The sequence below is a fragment of the Lepus europaeus genome, chromosome 3, assembly GCF_033115175.1.
Source record: "Lepus europaeus isolate LE1 chromosome 3, mLepTim1.pri, whole genome shotgun sequence".
In the NCBI taxonomy this organism is placed as follows: Eukaryota; Metazoa; Chordata; class Mammalia; order Lagomorpha; family Leporidae; genus Lepus; species Lepus europaeus.
The window spans coordinates 156,801,410-156,821,185 of record NC_084829.1 but is presented as its reverse complement, the minus strand read 5'-3'; the positions used below and the strand labels follow the sequence as shown (position 1 = coordinate 156,821,185).

Below are 19,776 nucleotides of genomic sequence, written 5' to 3'. Positions count from 1 at the left end.
AGCCCATAGATTTAAAGTAGGAGGAGGAAACAAGTGCCTCAAAATATGTATCATAAAAACTGGGATAATGGGATATAATAATATATAAATGGTAGGGATTTAGGAAATTAAGCCATCAGCATACAAAAGATATAAATGATTACCTTCTCTTAAAACCTTCAAATATATTAAAGTAAGCACTGGATTTTAAGGATGAAGCTACTGGGAGAAATGTTCAAAATGGAGAGAAGCAGAATAGATGTGCCCATTAGACTGTGGTTCTTTTAATGGCCAGTATAGATTGTCTGTGTCTTAAACTCAACTCTCAGTAGCCACTACCCAGCCTGCATATTAATGAGGAACATGAATGCCTCTCTAAAATTTTCAGCTGCAGCGTCGCCATAAAAAAATCAATACTCTCCCACACCTCATGAATACAGACCAGGGCCTGCTCCCAGCAGTGCGTGCTGACATTAATTATCATTAAGAGGGGGGAACTTACCCATCTCTCTGTTAACTCTGCCCTGCTACACCTCCTTGCACACCCAAACTCCTGGTGTCAGTCTTTCCCATTATTTTTAATGGATCCTGATTCAAAGCGTGTGTGGGCTGTGCAATCACCGCTTGGCTGAACTGTGCAATATTCTCTCTGATGTCTTACAGACACTGACTAGAAAGGCATCCCAAGGACAAGGACAAGGTCCTGTGCTTCACTGCACCGCACCTACCCGATCTTTGCAAGGCTCCATTTCTTCCTCTTTGTCTCTCTTAACTCGGTGCTTGTTCGTGGTGCTTTTATTAATAGAGTATTTATCAATTCACCTACAGTGGTGCACGCCTCCCAGTGTTGGGACAGAGAAAGCTTTGTGCATCACTGCAAATAAACAGAACTGATCAACGGAACTAATTACACCTCGCGGCTCCCCTCCCACCCGTGAGTGCCCTCCTCTTTTTTTACCCAAAGTCACACTGGCAGACACAGAAGTCCGGATTCTAGGTAATCCAATCCCAAAAGATGTCTGGTCCTCCTTAGCCAAAGCAGCACATTAACAAAGGATCATCTAGGAGGGACTTTTTTTTTCTGATTACTAAAGGAACCATGTGAGTGATACAGGGGAAGCTGCAACTCGGGCAGACTCAATTCCGTAAACTTTCTCCAGTGGCACTGACGTGCTTGGCATTGCACCAGACGCAGGATTCAGAGACGTGGGTCCTGCCCCCAGGAGACCTTATTGTGCAGAAAAAGAGGCTACTCATAAGCACACACATAAAATAAAATCAAAGCCAGCATGTTCTTATTTTCTGGAAGGAATGAAAAACCAGGAGTGAACGTGAAGGAAACAAGTTTCATTACTGCTGCTTTTAAATCAGCGTAGTTTTATTTCTATCATAAAATACTCACTGTACTGTGACTTTCTGAGTATTTTTGGAGAAGAAAAAAGATAAAACTAAGAATCCGCAGAGTATTTTAGCATTAAAGAAATGTACGAAATGTACATACTAACTAGCCCTGCCCCTCTGTTTAATAGGTGGGCAACCAAGGGCCAAGGAGTTTCAATTTTATACCTTTGGTCACTAAAGTCATTCCCAGCCAAGGCACATCAAGAAACCAAAGCTCCATGGGCAGGCACTTGACCTAGTGGTTAGAATTCCAGTTAGGAGTCCATATCCGTATCAGAGTAGCCCACATCCTGACTCCAGCTCCCAATCTCAGCTCTGCACCAGTGCAGACCCTGGAAGGCAGCAGCTGGTGGCCCGGATGGTTGAGTCCCTGCCACCCACGTGGGCGACCTTGATTGAATTCTCAACTTCTGGCTGCACCCCAGCCATGACAGACGTTTGAGAAACAAATCAGCGAATGGGAGTACCCCTCTCCTGCCTCTCAAATAAATTAATAAATGAATATCATTCTTAAAAAAATATAGCAAAGAACTAAGCACTTCTAACTCTGTGGACACGAATTTTCTTCTCTATACCTCACATCATTGGCTCTGAACCTCTGGCCTTCCCTAAAGTCCCATTTGGCCAGCTCTCCATTGCTATCTACAAGTTCATGTCCCCAATATGGGTATTCATCTCGATGAAGACAGTCAAGCATTTCAGAGCATGAAGGGAAACTAAATAATCCTCTTTGCCAACTATTTCTCATTTTACAAAATAGAAGATTAGACATCATACAACCTGAGATGTGCCCAAAGACACAGGGTGAGGGAAGGTCGCCCCAAGACCAGAGTCAGACCTTGGGAGACTCGTGCAGCTCCACCTCACACACCTCCTCTGGAGCATGATCTGCTTGGCTTCCTCCTTGTCTCCCTGCTCATCACTGCTGGACCATTTCCTAATACTCCTCTCTGGCCATACCTTCCTCTCCTTCCTTCACTTCCACAGCCCCCAGGGCATCACAATGTCACTAAAGTGGGGTATCTGCTCCTGGGGCAACTTCTAGACTGAGGCAGAGATAGAGGAAAGATTAAAGATAGCAGTCTCCTTCCTGTGGAACCATAGAAAGAAAAATGGTCCATTCCATTTTATCAACATGGAAAAGCCAGAGACCATGGCTGATTTGATGCCATCAAAATGAAGTGCGTGATGTCCAAAACCTTCTAAATTGAGTGTGAATAATTATTTGTAAAAACACACAAAGACTATGTGAGCAATTTTGCAAATAGCTCCCTAAGCGTATGCAGAAAGAATCAGAACTTCTGCTACTGTGTCTGGAAAAGTCCACACTAAGTCTTTAATTTTTTTAAGATTTATTCATTTATTTGAAAGTCAGAGCTATACAGAGAGAGTAGAGGGAGAGAGAGAGAGAGAGAGAGAGAGAGAGGTCTTCTATCCACTGGTTCACTCCCCAATTGGCTGTAATGGCTGGAGCTGTGCCCATCCAAAGCCAGGAGCCAGGAGCTTCCACTGGGTCTCCCATGCGGGTGCAGGGGCCCAAACACTTGGGCCTTCATACACTACCTTCTCAGGCCATAGCAGAGAGCTTGATCGGAAGTGGAGCAGCCAGGTCTCCAACAGGCGCCCATATGGGATGCTTGCACTGCAGGTGGAGGGTTTCCCCGCTATGCCACAGTGCCGCCCCCACACCAATTCGGTTCACTCAAGCAGGGGGGACCCTAGGGTTCATTGCCTCAGTGCAGCCCCCTCCTCCCCAAGAACTGCTTCCCAGGCTTCCCCACTCTGATCTGCTTTCCTGCCTCCCTCTCAGCACAGGTTGGTGAAAGCTTTTATCCTCTCTGCTTTCCAAACGCATTGTGGAGCCCTGCAGAGGCAGAAAAGAATAAATGGGTCAAATTGCTTGGGGTCGCCTGCACAGATCTAACTTTTGTCAGGCAAACAAGAGGTCCCCTGGAAAAAAAGCAGAGAAAGGTTTTAACAGATGAGAGGAGGCACCATGCAAACAGACCCCAAAGGAAACAGAAATGCCAAAAAGAAGAAAACAGGAAAGGTATCTCAAAAGAAGTAAAAATCATGCTAAAGGCCTGTGACTTGTCCACAGAACACTTGCAGCCCAACCGCTGGTGAGGCGGTAATGTGTTGATTAGAGGGGGTTTAGCAAACATCTGAGTTCAAAAGAATGAGATGCCTACCTGCTCCCAAGATACTACTCGGAGATTTAGGAGACTAAGGAGGAAATTTGGAGGCACTGTGAAAGGTGTGATTCCAGTCCTGGCTCTCTCGGATCTACCTTTGCCTCCCTGGACAACTCAAACTCGCAGAAGGTCGTTTCTTCTTCTTTGAAAGAAAAATCAGGCCGCATTTCCAAGAACCCTTAACCTCCATGCATTATGCGAGTTCATGAGTCTCTAATGTTCTGTTGAACAGAAAGCAGCTTGATAACATGGTCAATGCTCAAGGGAGGCAGCCCAGGGACCTGGAGGGAACTCAGCCTGGGGGTCAGGACTTCACGCGCCACATCTTTATTGGACACCTTATCACCTTCATGACCCGGGATAATTTGTTTGATCTTACTGCCCCTTAGTTTCCTAAGATAATGCAAGAGACAATCTGGTACCAGACCCAACTGTAACTCTGCAAGAATTTAAGCTCCCATTCCTTCCTGTTTATTGGAGGAAGATACTTTGTATTGCACAAAACACCTGTTACAAGAGTAGCCTGATGCTCAGTTGATCGTCCATGATGCCTTTTGTATTCTTAAGCAGTTAATATACAGGGTGTGTATTTGGCCTAGTGGCTAAGATGCTGTGTGGGACATCGGCATCCCACATTGGAGTGCTTGGGTTTGGGGCCCAGCTCCACCCCCATTCCCAGCTCCCGTTAACGCACACTGTGAGAGGTGGCAGGTGATGGCGAAAGTAGCTGAGTCCCAGTAACTCATATGGGAGACCCAGATTGAGTTCCAGGCTCCCAGCTTCAACCTGGCCCATTCCTGGCTGCGGTGGGTATTTGGAATAGTGAACCGATAGATGGGAGTGTGGTATCTTTCTCTCTTTCTCTTTCTCTAGCTTTCAAAGAAATAAAATTAATTATTTTTTAAAAGGTTAATGTGTTATCTAGTTAATTGGGAGTAGAAATTCTTACTCTCAGTTCTTCAGACCATTATTGAGACTTCTGTTCTGATTTGTAACTTAGAATAAGGATGCTAAGAAACTATGTTGTGCTCCAGGTAGCACTGGTGTGTGCCTCTGTCTGTGTGCATTCGTTCAGGGAGACCTCCTAGTTGCGATGCATTATTGGTCCCAAAATTCACTATTTGAAAAGTCTTAATTTAATTTCCCATGTCATGTGTTGGCTGAGTAATGTCGCTTTGTAAGCCTTTGACTTTGGCTGAGTCGGGGAGCATTTATGACCCTATCATATGTAACATAAACATCAATCTGCTTTCTTATTTCTTTGCAAATTCAATTATTTCTAATTACATAAAGGCAGCATTGATCAAGTAAGCATAAAAACCAATATAGAAGAATTTAATCTCTTAAATAAGCTTGTAGGCTTCAAGGAATAATTGAATGTTATAGTATTTAATATGAGGAGACATCTTTGTTGTTGATAACTGCCCCAAAGTTAGAGGAAAATGTCTAAACCTCATCATGCTGTGTATTGATTTGGTTCAAATTGAAAATATTTGGATTCTGTTTTCATTTCCTTTTCCTCTCTCTCTGCTGCTCTCTGCAGGCTTGGAAATGGGTTTTGGGACCCGTGGTCTTGTACGCATGTGAACGAATAATTAGGTTCTGGCGATTTCAGCAAGAGGTTGTCATTACCAAGGTATGCATGTAGCTTTATGTCTGAATAAAAGCCTGAGTGTAGATGAAATTTTTTTATTAGCCCAAGTTTTTAATTTGCCATTTTTATTGCAGAACTGTCTGTAATTTAGAGGCTCATCTTCGGTTCTAATAATTGCTTGATCCCGAGCATCTTTCAGTGTGACTAATTCTGCTGAAGGCAGGGATCAGGGCTCCAGACCGGTACACAGGATTCTGATAAAGGCTTATGGCAGGGAATCGTCTGGCTGTCTCCTCATGCTGGTTCTGTCTCGGGGGGAAAAGACAGCGGAGCGAGTAGGTGGCACGTTGATCACAGTATCTTCCTTCACCATATAAAGGCGTAGATTTTGCAAACACGCATACGATCAAACATTGTTGTGTGTGCACTCTCACCTGGGACTGCTAAACAGAGCAACGCAGTCACCATATGGTTCAGAGTGAGAAGGGACCCTGGGGAGAAAGAGCACACATGAATCTATGCTAGCAAGTGCAATGCTCTTTGGTAGAAGGTTCCACTCTTGCTGTCCCTCCTCACAGCTCTCCAGTGTTCACCGTGGGCTGCAAGAAGACAGGAATACACACACTAAGAGCACAAACCCAGGAAACGCTACCCAACACTCTTTCCCATGCACTTTTTTATGTGTCCAAATAACTTCTCTGCTCTCTACACTTAGAATATTTTGTTAATATAATTTTGACATAGTACCATATCCCCTTAACCGTCTTCATGAAAGCAGATCTATAGAAATTGCTCTTACTTCTGCCTTAAGCTGTTGCTGTGTTGCTGTTTTTAAGTTAAGCACCAAAGGATGTCAGCCTGTATCACACGCCAGGCTGTAAAACTTGTGGCAGCCTACTGGAACTGTTACTAGGGAGACCATTTAAGAGCAGCATCAGAACAAATATCAGTAGGGAGAGGAGAAACTTAGCACTAATGATTAAAATGCTGTGAAATTCGCTTCTGGATGGAAAAATACTGTCACTGTATTTATTAGATATTAGATTTTGTTCCCTTATACCTATTGACACAAAAAATACGGAGGCTTGGAGAGATTTTTTTCCCCTGAAAATAGGATGAAAATTTCAGAAGAGAAATTAGTTCTTTCCTTCTGATAAGCAGCAAATTATAGGGATTTCATAAAAGCTGTGAGAGCCCTTGCAAGGTGCTTCCCTACATCTAAAACTCAGAGCCCGGGAGGACACTGGGCAAGACTTACCTAAAATAAGACAAAACAAATAAAGCGTTACAGGGGGAGTTGGAAGGTTATTTTTTGGCTTAGTAGGAAGGAATACGAAGGGGCTTCAAAAAGTTCATGAAGAATGGGTGATAAGATAGGTGCAGCGCTGGCGTTGGCCTAGCAGCTAAGATGCCAATTGAGATACTTACATTCCATGTGAGAACGACAGGGATCAATGCCTACTCTAAGTCCTGGCTCTAGCTTCCTGCTGGTACAGAGCCCGGGGGACAGCAGATGATAGCTGATAGCTCAGGTAGTTAGGCCCCTGCCCATACGGTAGCTCCTGGATTTGGCCTGACCCAGCCCTGACCATTGAAGATATTCAGGGAGCGACCAACCAGTGAGTTGAAGATATCTCTCTCTCTGTGTCTCTCTCCCTCCTCCTCTCCCTTCCCTCTTCATCTCCCTCTCCCTCTCTCTCCCTCTCTTCCTCCTTCTCTCTCTCTTTCAAATAAACAGTTTTAAATGATGTGCATTTTCCTCAACGTCTGAAGACCTCTCATGCTCAGATTAATTCACAAAGGGTGGCCAAAAGATGCAGATAATTGAAGAAGAAAATGAACTGTTCCTAGATTTTTAAAAACATGGAGACCATGTGGTGATTATTTTAATAACTGTAAATTAAATGACACACATAACACATAGTTACATAATCTCCTGGAGCTGGTTAACCATGCTGTGGAAGGCCTGATCCTGTGAGTCAGTCCCATGCCAGATACAACATTGCACCTGGGTGCAGTCGCCCAGGTTTCAAACACAGCACTCTGGAGACAACAGACTTCCCAAGGGGCAATGCCGGACATGAAAGTGGTGGCAGATATCATCAAAGCTAGCAGCTTGTGTAAACCATACCTCCAGAAAGCCAACTTACAATCTTGAGTGCCTTTGATGGAACAAAGCCCAGGTCTTCCCATGTAACCTGCATTTATGGCAATTCTCTTGGTCTGACTTAGGTGATAAGTCACCCTTCTGGAGTCTTGGAACTTCGCATGAAGAAGCGTGACTTCACAATGGCTCCAGGGCAGTACATCTTTATCCAGTGCCCGGCCATCTCCCCGCTGGAGTGGCATCCCTTCACCCTCACCTCAGCCCCCCACGAAGACTTCTTCAGCGTGCATATCCGGGCAGCAGGAGACTGGACAGGAGCCTTGTGTGAGGCCTTTGGGGCACAGGGACAGGACCTGAAGGATCCCTGTAGCCTGCCAAGGTTAGAGACATTTTCTTTTTCTTTCCTTCTTTCTTTCTTTCTTTTTTATTTATTTGAAAGTTAGAGTTACACAGAGAGAGGAGAGGCAGAGAGAGAGAGAGAGGTCGTCCATCTGATGGTTCACTCCCCAAATGCCGTAACAGTCAGAGCTATGACGATCCGAAGCCAGAAGCCAGGAGCTTCTTCCAGGTCTCCCACGCGGGTGCAGGGGCCCAAGGACTTGGGCCATCCTCTACTGCTTTCCCAGGCCATAGCAGAGAGCTGGATGGGAAGTGGAGCAGCCGGGACTTGAACCGGCACCCATATGGGATGCTGGCACTTCAGGCCAGGGCATTAACTCACTGTGCCACAGTGCCAGCCCCAGAAACCTTTTCTTTATTTTATATAAATCCACAACATTGCAAAAAAAAAAAAAAGTGTTAATGCATCAACATGCTACCAAATTCAGTAATATCTTTATTCTAAGTTGTAAAAATTGAGCTTTTTTTTTTTTTCTTAAATTGGAGAAGCTACATAAAACGTATAATTTAGGAGCCTTCCAAGAGAAACAAGTACATTTCTGTTTAAAAGAAAAAAAAAAGTGTTCAACAAAGGTAGGCACTGATCCAGGAAGGAGGAACATGTTGCTATTCCAGCTCTGAAAGCAGCCTTCAGCTAATTATATGCAGCTAATCATGAGTAAGACAACTCTGAACTTTTTCCACCAGTCTGGGAGCTGCAGACCACATTTGCAAAGTTTGGTCTGCATTAGAAGGATGTTTTGTCTCTGTGTGGTTGCCTTGTAAAGTCCTGGATACATTGGATTTAAGGATCCACAGTACTCCCATACGACCTCATTTTAACTTGATTCATTACATCTGCAATCCTTTTTCTTAACAAGGTCACATTCTAAGGTATTGGGGGTTATGACTTCAACGGATCAAGGAGGGGACAAACCCTCAGTACGACCCTCTTCAGAAAAGCCTGGACAACAAAGACAAATACCATGTGTTCTCACTCCTGTATGAAAGCTAGAAAGTTGATCTCAAAGAATAGAGACTAGGTTAGTGGTGGCTAGAGCCTTGGAAAGGTGTATAGTAGAAAGAGGACGGTTAATGGATGCAGGGGTAAGATAGATAGGCGGCATAACTTCCGATGTTCTCTAGCAGAGTACAATAACCAGGACTGAGAGAATTTATTTCAAAAGAGCTCGTGGAAATTTTGAATGTTCCCAGCACAAAGGAATGAGAAATGCTCCGGTGGTGAATATGACCATGACCTTGATCTGATCATTACACACTGTGTGCATAAATTGAAATATCACCCTGTGCTCCATAAATACAATTATTGTATGTCAATTAAAAAGCACTTTATATACTAAAAAAAAAAGAAGAAGAAGAAAGGCAAAGCCTGACACATGACAAGAATCCCAGTGTAGACGCTGCCAAGAATCCCAGTGTAGACCACTGCCCCTCTGCTCTTGGAAGTAGAGTGGCTTAGGCTTGACTCCCGCTCTGTATGATGACCCTAAAGCCAAGGAAGTCCATGTCACCTGTTAGTACCTCACAAAACTAGGGACTCAAAAAGGATGAGAGAAACATTTTGAAAGAATTCCACATTTCTTTGTGTGTGTGTGTGTGCGTTCGGGATTTTTTTTTCATTTATTAAACTTTTATTTAATGAATACAAATTTCCAAAGTACAGCTTATGGGTTACAATGGCTTCCCCCCTCCCATAACTTCCCTCCCACCCGCAACCCTCCCCTCTCCCACTCCCTCTCCCCTTCCATTCACATCAAGATTCATTTTCAATTCTCTTTATATACAGAAGATCAGTTTAGTGTATATTAGGTAAAGATTTCAACAGTTTGCCCCCATATAGCAACACGAAATGAAAAAAATACTGTTGGAGTACTAGTTATAGCATTAAATAACAGTGTACAGCACATTAAAGACAGAGATCCTACATGATATTTTTTTAAAAAATTAATTTTCTATGCCATTTCCAAAGAATTCCACATTTCAAAAAGGAGCATCACTACTAAGTGGATTGGAGAGAGAAGTTCTGGTGACTCCAAATAACGATGATATGCAGTAGACATTCTTAAAAGCTAGAAGAAAGCATTTTGCATGTTTTTGTCATGAAGAAATGACACATAGGTATGTTGACCTCGATTTGAAGGTTACACAGTGTGTACATGTGTTGAAACATCACATGTACCCCATATATATCTTCAGTTTGTATGCATCAACTTAAAAGCCTTAAAAGAAATTTCTTTGAAATTTGAAAGGAGAATCAGATTCCTACTTCTGTCCTTGTGGGAGGGCATCAGAAACTACCACACAGTAGACATTGCCATAGGAACTCTGAGAGGGAGCACGGTGAGGACACATTTAGAACGGAAGTTCCTGAGAGTGGGTGGGATATGGTGCTGCTCCTCTGTGTCTCTGGTGCTTGCCAATGGTGCCTGGTGCATGGTGGGTACAGAGTAAAGATTTCAACAAGGAATGAATGACTTTATGGATTCTCTAGCTCATTTAATTTGGTATAATAAATTCAAGGCACAGAATCTAATCAGCTTGTTGTCCCTCTTTCCCATGGGATGCAGGAATGTGCCTGCATAGCACTGGGTGTGGGTGTATTTAGTGGGTACAGAGAGCCACCTCTCTTCATTTCAACCCCTGCTTCTAAAGAATGGTACGAGGTCAAGCCAGCTGTAAAGATCATTGGCTCATACCAGAGCCCCAAATCATAGGGGAACATGTGACAATTCAGTTAGAACCTTTGATTTTTGTAATGGAAAGGAAGTAAAGTAACAGGATCCCAAAGTTCAAAATGCAATGCAAATGCTTAAAACCAAGAATAAAAGCAGACACACACACTGTGTCTTAACAGCTTTCCTGGTTCCTGTCCTTCCCACAATGTGGCCAAGGTCAACAGTGTCATCTGTTTTGCTAGCCTGGCCACTGCTCTGTGTGTATACAGTTGTCTGGTCTATCAACCACCCTCTCTGTTCACAAGTCAGCCAGCATTTCAGCCAGCCCCCAGCAAGAAGTTGGTGTGTGTTTCTCAGTAGTAGACAGGCTTTCTGTCTGCAGAGTGCAGCAGCTGCTGCAAGGCCCAGAAGGATCTGGCCTCCTGCTCCCTGAGTGCCTTACTCTACTTTTTGTCACTACAAAAAATAACTGAAATAAGCTACTTGGAAAGGAGGTTTACTTTGGGCTATGGGCTTGAAAGTTCACAGTCCAAGATAGGGCACCCACTGGTCTGGCGTTTGATGAAGATGGTGGACAGAGACAAGTCAGGAAGCAGAGAGACAGGGAGCACACTCATTTATGCCTGTGTGTTGTGTCTTGGAAAGGAATGGCTTGTCTATGAGGGCTCCACCCCAACCACCCAATCCAATCTAATCACCCCCCAAAGGCTCCACTTCAGATACCATAATTGGATTAGTTTCCTCCCTTAATCCATTAGGTATTAACATTAATTCATTGAAAATCAACATAAGACATTGAGGACCAAGCCTTTAACACACGGGCCTTTGGGGCTACCCAAACCGTAGCAGTGAGGAAAAGGGTTTTATCTGTTTGGTTCACTGTACCATCCCCAGGGCCTAGAACAAACCCTAGCTATTAGTAGGAACACAATAAATTTTTATGGAATGAATCAAATTGAGCTGTTGTGGACGATAGAGGTTCATTTCATTGGTAAACTGGTTTGCACCTGCCTCTATGTGTGTAGGCAAACATACCAGCAGGAAGGCTTCCAAGAAACTAGCCTTGTTTAAAGATGTATTCATTTATTTGAAAGGCAGAGACGGGGAGAGAGAGGGAGATCCTCTAGATGCTGCTACATGACTGACATGGCCACAACAGCCACAGCAGCCAGGTCTGGGCCAAGCTGAAGCCAGGAGCCTGGAACCCCATCTGTGACTCTCACATGGGTAGTGACGGCCCCAGAACTTGGGCCATCATCTGCTGCTGCCAAGCATACATTAGCAGGAAGCTGAATTGCAAATGGAGTGACTGGGACTGGAACTGGCACTCTGATAGGGGATGCCATCCTTGAATGCTGTGGCTTAACCTGATGTACCACAATGCCAACCCCCCCAAAACCAGAACTATTTAAATCTTCAATACATGAAGAATATGTTTTTTTTGCTCTTTTAATGATATTACAGTTTAGCATTTTTAAAAAGATTTATTTATTTATTTATTTTAACAGTCAGAATTACAGAGAGAGAGGGAAAGACAGTGAGATCTTCCATCTTCTGGTTCACTCCCCAAATGGCTGCAGTGACCAGCTCTGGGCCAGGCTGAAACCAGGAGCCAGGAACTTCATCCAGGTCTCCCATACGGATGGCAGGGGCCCAGGTACTTGAGCCATTATCTGGGAACTGGATCAGAAGTGGAGCAACCAAGACTTGAACCAGTGTCCACATGGGATACCAGTGTCACAGGCAGCAGCTTTACCTGCCATGTCACAACACCAGCCCTGAACAGTTTGAATTTTCAAGTTAATTGACCATAGTGGGGAGATCACCCTATCCTTTTACTGATTTGAATCTAGAAAGAATTTAACGCAGCCCTAGGAATCCATGAAGCAAGGGCAGAGTGAGGACCCCAAGAGGAGAAGCAAGCCCGGGCAAAGGGCAAGGGAACTTTACCTCTGAGCCCAGGGGGAAGAACAGAAAATGTGGCTTTACCTTCTGCAGCAAATGAAGGAATGTCTCAGTTAATGCTAGAATTCCAGCAATTCAACCTGTTACCCCGAGCTAAGGGCTCCAATGTTAGATAACCTGGGTTCAAAGCTCACCTTTGTGGATGATCTTGGAGAATGTGGCCAACCACCAGCTTCAGTGTCTTCATCTGGACAACGCATCTGATAATAGGACCCCATGAGGTCCTCACTCCCTGTCCACCACTGACTCTCCCATCTGAGCTCAATGGGGCTGCCCAGTCTTAGACTTGAACCTCCAGAACCATAGGCCAAAATAAACTTCTCTCCTTTGGGAGTAGCCTTCCCACATGATTCACAGTAGTAAGGAAAAGCTGACTAATACAAAGTGATGTTTAGATGAGTAATTAATTGGTGGTCAGTTGCAGGGACAAGACTGGAGGTTAATGGAGTGTGGTGGGAATGCTGCTGTCCAAAGCTAGCAAGAACCCCCCCAGGACTGGATGCTGGCACGATGAAGCCTTTTCGAAGCTGCATGATTAGAAATTCTGTGTCAGAATCAAGGGGCGGGTACCTGTAAACCTCTAAATGAGAATTTGTGCACGGGGAACCATCTCAGATACTGCAAGGCCTTGAGAAATGGAGAAAATTGAGTTCCCTCAATTTGGGCATGGTGATAGCTGTGATCAACTACTTAAAGGTCGGAGAGGCAGGCCAGGGAAAAGATCTGGAATGTGCCACTCGGGAAGGCAAATTTCAGTAAAACACGAGGACAAATCATCTCCAAAGTGGCCTGAGCCAGAACCAGGCGTCCTGCCAGTGAACGTTAGACTGTGATCAGCTCTCATCGCGCACAGGGAGCTTCACGCGATGTTTTCTCCGGCACTCCAAGCTAAAATTCTCAGTTCCAATCAGGTAGGCGTTCATTTTTCTGTGGATTATGTTACACAATTCTTCTTTGGATCTACTCGGTATTTTTTTACATCCATGTCAAATAAACCCCAAATATGACTAATTGCAAAACAATCAACAATAAGACATTTTAGTCTACAGATAGCTTTTTTCTCTCTTTTTCTCAATCTCTTCCTCTAATTATTTATAAAATAATTTACAGTGAGCTAAGAGGCTAACTCTTCCTAGTTAAGGACCTTTTATTTGTATTCTTTCATTTCCATATATCAATATGCAATAAAGCATTAATAATTATTATGAACTTGAAGAGAGTTCATTTGAATTGTTAGAATGTCTGGCATATAGACTGTTTTCAAATAAACCCAATTGAACTTTCATGAACACATAGGGAAGCCCAAGTGAGCCAACCTCAGGTGCCTTCAACAGACATCCCTTAGGGAATGGTTATGAATGACTTAGAAACATTTTAATCAGCATATCTTTGTTCCTATGTAAATGTGTGCTGCTGACTGCAATATTTTAAACATCCCCTGTATAATTTATTCAACAAATTGCTACTGAGCAAGTCCATGTTGGAGAGCAGGTGAGACTTGGGGATATAGGCACGAGCAAAGACAAATCTGGCTGCCTGCCATTGACTTAGGGTCTAGAGATCAAACCAGGCATAAGGTGAACCGTGCACGACCAATAAAAAGCACCAAAATTATGATGGTGATGGGGCAATAGAAAAGGGGAGCACGGTGTTCTAAATTTTATGAGAGGGTTTAACCTGGTCTGATGGGTCTGGGAAGGCTTCCTCAAGTCAATTATTCAGAATGGATAATTATTCAGATAACATGGAATGGAATGGTACAATTGGTCAGATAAGATGGAATGGAACTGTACCTGTTAACCAATTAAGAGGATGCAAAGAAATCAGAGTGCTACAGGGGAAAATATTTTCACATGCAAAGGCCCTGTGGCATAAAACAGTACTGTGTGTTTTAGGAAATGGAAGAAAAGCCAGTGTGGGGAACTAGTGATGAGAGATGGAGAAGATTCCAGGGGCCAGTCTACATGAGGCCATGTTAAGGGCTATGTTATTCATCCAATGAAGATGTTTGTTCCTTATAAAGAAAAATTTGCTAAATAAAGACAGAGCATCAGTACTACCCCTGGCTTACTTATCACAGATTTTAAGATAGCATAATCTGAAAGAAAGAATATTAGAAGTTCTGCATAACTGATAAATCTTTCTAAAACTATTTTATTCCAAGTGGAATATAATAATATATAATATAATGTAATAAACCTCCATTAGGCTAAAGTGTGAACATGCTAAGAATGTAAGCAAATGTCCAAAGGGTAGAATTACATCAGGAACAAGACAGAACCTTCTGAACCACCTTGAGGCTTCTGCTGTTTTTGTCTTCTGGCAGCTGGGGGGCAGGGTTGGGGGAAGGCCTCTTCCACCAGGCTTCATGATGGATGGACTCAAAACTAAGAGGAGCCAGCCTCAGGGAAGAGATGTGAGCTATAGAAAGCTTTGCCCTTTAGAACTACCCGCTGTGGCCACCACAGGGCCAGCCCTGGTACCTTCATGCTAACCCCAGGCTGTCCAAACAGGGCTTTCCCTTGCACATAGTCAAGCTCTCTGTACTTACGTGAAGACACATCCTAACATGAGCACTGACTTGGGAAGATTCTGAGCTCCAGAGCACAGTGTTCTGAAGGCCACTCTGATTTCAGGCTGGCCGTGGATGGGCCATTCGGAGCTGCTCTGACAGACGTGTTCCACTACCCCGCGAGTGTGTGCATTGCAGCTGGAATCGGAGTCACTCCCTTTGCTGCACTTCTGAAATCTCTATGGCACAGATGTTGTGATTCCCAGAGCCAGCTGAAGCCAAGCAAGGTATGGAAAAATCATTAGTTCACCCTCCCACGGATTAGAAGGTTCAACGTTCTTGTATCTATCATCTACCGATTCTTGGGGAGGATTTTAATTAACTATGAGGGATAAATTCAAGGATCCTTAACTATACTTATGTTCTTAAAACTCTCCATTCAGTACTGCATTTATGAGAAGGGTTATGTCTAATCTTGTTAAAGATGACAAGACATAAATTTTATTGCTTCATTGCCATTACAGGACATGTAATTGCTCATCTCAATAAAATATGGACAGGCTGGCAATGGCTGTGTGATGGGCTGCAGTTAGGAACGTTAACAGGCAGCCTTCAGAGTGTCTTTGGTCTCACGCTATGCTTGCAAGTGTCCAGTTCTGTAGCTTCCTCCCACAGACGTGGTCTTAACAAGAAGCCACCACTAGACTTGTGTGTTCTTTGACTAGATGCCTTCACAATTTCCTTCTTTCCTTCGTCCCATCTTGAGGCTCCATCCCATATTTGAGCCTATAGAAGCAAAAGGAACTTTCCAGCCACGAAGATTTGAGAGTTGAGTCTCTAAAACAAATGGGCAATAGACAGGTTAACAGGAGAAAAGGCATACAAATGTACTAATGTCCAACTTTATGGGAGAAACATTAATTATGAGACTCAAAGAAGGACCACATGGTTGAAGCTTCAAGACCATCTTCATAAAGGACAGGGAAGTGGGCAATGCGGTCAATTCTAGCGGAAGAGTAAATGATCTTTAGTGAAGATGAACAGGCCTGAAGAACAGAAAGTAGCCTGGGACAGAGCGTCCCTGGTCTCTGGGTGTGGCGTCAACTCCAGCCTTCCCCTGCGCGTTCTAGGGGAGCCAGCCTCTAGTAGATACGGGACCTTCTGCCTTCCTGGAGGGAAAGAGGGACAGAAAGCCAGGGAGATCTTGGGTCTGTAGCTCAGATCATTCAGCACACCAAAGCGTCATGCTCCAGCTACCATTCCCTGAGTCCCAACAACCCTGCAAGATCTCTGCTGATGGGGCTTTCCCAACTAAGAAGCAAAAATAAATTTTGCTATTTCATGAGTCTCCACATAACAGGTGCTTGACATACATTTTCTTGTTTGCTATTCTATAATCTACCCAACAATCCTATAAAGCAAACAATACAAGGACCAGTTTCCAGAAAATAAATGGAAATAATTTTCCTGATTGTGCCTGAAAATAAAAGGCAGCACCGGGGTTCCAAGCCAAGGTCACCTGGCTCTTCCTATGACATGACTGATGCATGGTGGACACGACTTTCATGCCACCCTGCAGCCTTAGTGTGACATTGTAGGAAGACCATGGGATTCCCGCTCGGAAACTGCACCTGGCTTCCCCGCTCACCAGAGTCAGAGACTCAGATTGATTCCGCGCTCACTGAGGTGCTGCCTTCAATGTAGCCATTCATTTCTGCACAGTGAGGATCCATGTCCAACAGAGAGCTTTTTTTCCCCTTTTTTATTTTTTTGACAGGCAGAGTGGACAGTGAGAGAGAGAGAGACAGAGAAAAAGGTCTTTCTTTTGCCGTTGGCTCACCCTCCAATGGCCACATCGCGCTGATCCAAAGCCAGGAGCCAGGTGCTTCTCCTGGTCTCCCATGGGGTGCAGGGCCCAAGCACTTGGGCCATCCTCCATTGCCTTCCCGGGCCACAGCAGAGAGCTGGCCTGGAAGAGGGGCAACCGGGACAGATTCCGGCGCCCCGACCTGGACTAGAACCCAGTGTGCCAGTGCCACAGGCGGAGGATTAGCCTATTGAGCCGCAGCACCGGCCCAACAGAGAGTTTTAATAACAGACAAGACAATTGAATAATATAGGAATATGATATTACTATGTATGAAATGATATAAGTATTCATTATCTCTGCCAAAGATACAAATATATTACTATACTACCACCACCCTAGACTTATCAAGCATTACCTACCCAGCAGATAAGAGCTAGGCATTTTACAATTACTATTTGACATCCTATTTTTAAGGCATTTACCACTTTTATGCCATTTTGCAGATGGGAAAACTAGAGCTAGATCACAAAGCTATTAAGAATGACAGAATCATCTTCATGAATGACATAAATTCATTCACATAAGTAATATCTTCATTTTACCAATGAGTAACCTGAAGAACAGGACCAGTGAATGTTAGAACCAGTATTCAAATCTTCTAAGCCCTCCTGGTCCCAAAGCCCAATTTTTCCCTCTACCCCACAATAAGTTTAACGACACAAGCAAAGCAGCTACTGACTCGTACGTTTGGGCCTCACTGGAAAACCTTGCTGTGGGTTATGATAACTTCTCAGAGCCCCAAGCTCTTCGCTTCCTCTTCTGGCTACCACATAAAACTCACAAGGAGATGGGTCCCATGCTCCCTGGCTGCCAGCACACTCAGAGACACAACGTGCTCCACAGGGAGAGGATGCAGGTAGTCCATCTCACGTTCATTCCTTCTCTCAGCCAGTATGTGCTCATCACCTGCAGGAGAAGTCTAGCACGCTCCTCACACCCAGTGAGCAGTCATCTCAGCCTGCTTCACTCCTTTGCTGCCCTCCGCCTGGATCCTCCTTCCTAGCCTAAGTGTCTGCAAAGCCTCTCACTTCCCCTAGCACAGGGAGCTCCTTGAACTTAACTTCTTGGGATCTCTTCGTAACTAAAGTCCACATACAGATGCTCCTCAGCTTACAACGATGGGGCTGCTTCCTGATAAACCCACTGGAAGTCAAAAATATCATAATTAAAAATGCACTTCATTCTCCATAAACACATTGTAAAGTCAAGAAATCAGAAGTTGAATCATTATACGTTAGGGACTGTCTCCCTCTGTGTTTAAGGGTCTTCCAAAAGTTCATGAAAAATGTATACTATAAAAAAGCTCTGAATTTTTGCACCAAAGTAAACTTATCTTTTAATTCAATTTTTTCTTAAACATTTCAAAGTACACTTGTTTTGTGTATTCTATAAATATTGAATAGATTCTTCAATGAGTGAATAAATGTCTACATGTTCAAAAGAATAAACAAATAGCTTCTATGAAATTTCCTAAAAAATTCAAGGTTGCTAATATTTGTTCTCTTTGTATAACCAAAAAAAACTATTTAGTAATTTGATAATTAAAACAACAGATTCCAATTATAGAGGAAATTCTTTTAAGAATTCATAAAACCTGAAAGCCCATTGTAGGAATCCACAAACTCTCAGTCCTTCTGCCTTTCTCCCCAGTACAGTGTCATTCCTGGACTCCTGGCCTGTGCCTTTGGACTTCCTCAAGGCTGCTGCAATGGGGTGAGGGAGGGGGCCTAACCCATTACCACAAAGCTATAAAACAGACACATTGATCATCTCCATCCCAAAAATGAGAACCCGTAGAGTTGGATTGAAAAAACAGCACTCTTTTCACAGCTTAGAAATATTTGAGGGACTATTTGGCAGTGGTCGTGGTCTATGGGAGATAGGAAACTAGAATATCAAATCACAAAACCCCCTGAAGCTGTCCCCCTCCCAGCTCTGCACGTGGCAATGGAAGCCGACATGTGTACTTCAAGTGGGAAGTGACTTGTCCACAGTGACCCAGCAGTCTGGCGACCGAGTCAGGATGTGTGTGCGCATTTCTGCTGTCCACGTCCAGGCTCGCTCATGAAAGTAGTGAGCTTATCATGCTACGGAAAGGTTAGGCAGAGAATTGCACTCAAGATCCCGTGTAACGAGCAAAAGTTGAGGAAGTTTCTCTTGAGGCAAGTTTGTCTTTGTGTGAGTACAGCTATCATTAGGCTTAGGCACCTAATATTGGCCAGGGCCACGGACATGCGTGTGAGATATAAATACCACTCCTTCCACTACCCGTCAGCATCTATATAATCTTGAAGCTGCAGCAGAGGAAACCAGTACATGTTCATTTAACAGCTTCTTCACGATTTCAGGTCTGAGCTGTAGTTTCCAGATTGATCTCTTTTGTTGAAAGAAAAAGAAAAAAAAAAAAAAAAAAAAAAAAAGCAAGGAAGGGGGAAACAACACAGAGCTGGAATTTTAAGCCAAAATGGTTCATTGCAATTTGGTGGGATTTTCTCCTCCACCTGCAAAATATTAGTTGGCACAAAAGTGTAACATTTTACATACACGCCTCAAGTTCTAAGGGTACATTTAAAAAATCTGCACCACCCATGTTTTCCAGGCTGTTCTCCTGCAAACTCCATCTTGTGTATTTTTCTCTTCCGCCTGTTTATTCTAGAAAACATCTAAGTCAGATGCAAAAGCATAACCAGTGAGATGCCAGCCGCTGCCTTGGGATCCTAAGTAGCGCTTTTCTACTCGAAGCTGACCTTTCCAAATCTCTTTGGTTCAAACTATCTTTTGTTTTGGAAGATCCAGGGAGGGTGATGAGAAGCCAGGTCAGGAGGAGATGTCCCATGAAGGCAAAATCACAAGTAGAATGATGGCTTGCTGTGAAGAAAATGGAAAAAAGTTGTGATCCAGTAAAGGGATATTTTCAACAGCGAAGCAAAGGCCAGCCTGCACTAGGTTGAAGGCAGAGAGAGCTTTGTGCCCCTGTAGGAGGAGTGGGGGAGCGAGGTGGCTGAGAAATCTCTGATCCAATGCAGCTGAGAGCTGAGGGGTCCAAACTCCCCATAGCAAGAAGGCCTCCCACTGCTGC

The 19,776-nt window shown here is 43.9% G+C and overlaps 1 protein-coding gene across 1 annotated transcript in view; it reads left to right on the top strand.

The window, feature by feature from the left end:
• Positions 1 to 19,776, top strand: part of NOX3 (NADPH oxidase 3) — a 63,824-nt gene that overhangs the window by 18,961 nt on the left and 25,087 nt on the right. Inside the window, exons 8-10 of the mRNA XM_062187772.1 lie at positions 5,119 to 5,211; positions 7,402 to 7,655; positions 14,952 to 15,114. Coding sequence (XP_062043756.1) covers positions 5,119 to 5,211; positions 7,402 to 7,655; positions 14,952 to 15,114 — 510 coding nt within the window. The remainder of the gene's footprint in view (positions 1 to 5,118; positions 5,212 to 7,401; positions 7,656 to 14,951; positions 15,115 to 19,776) is intronic.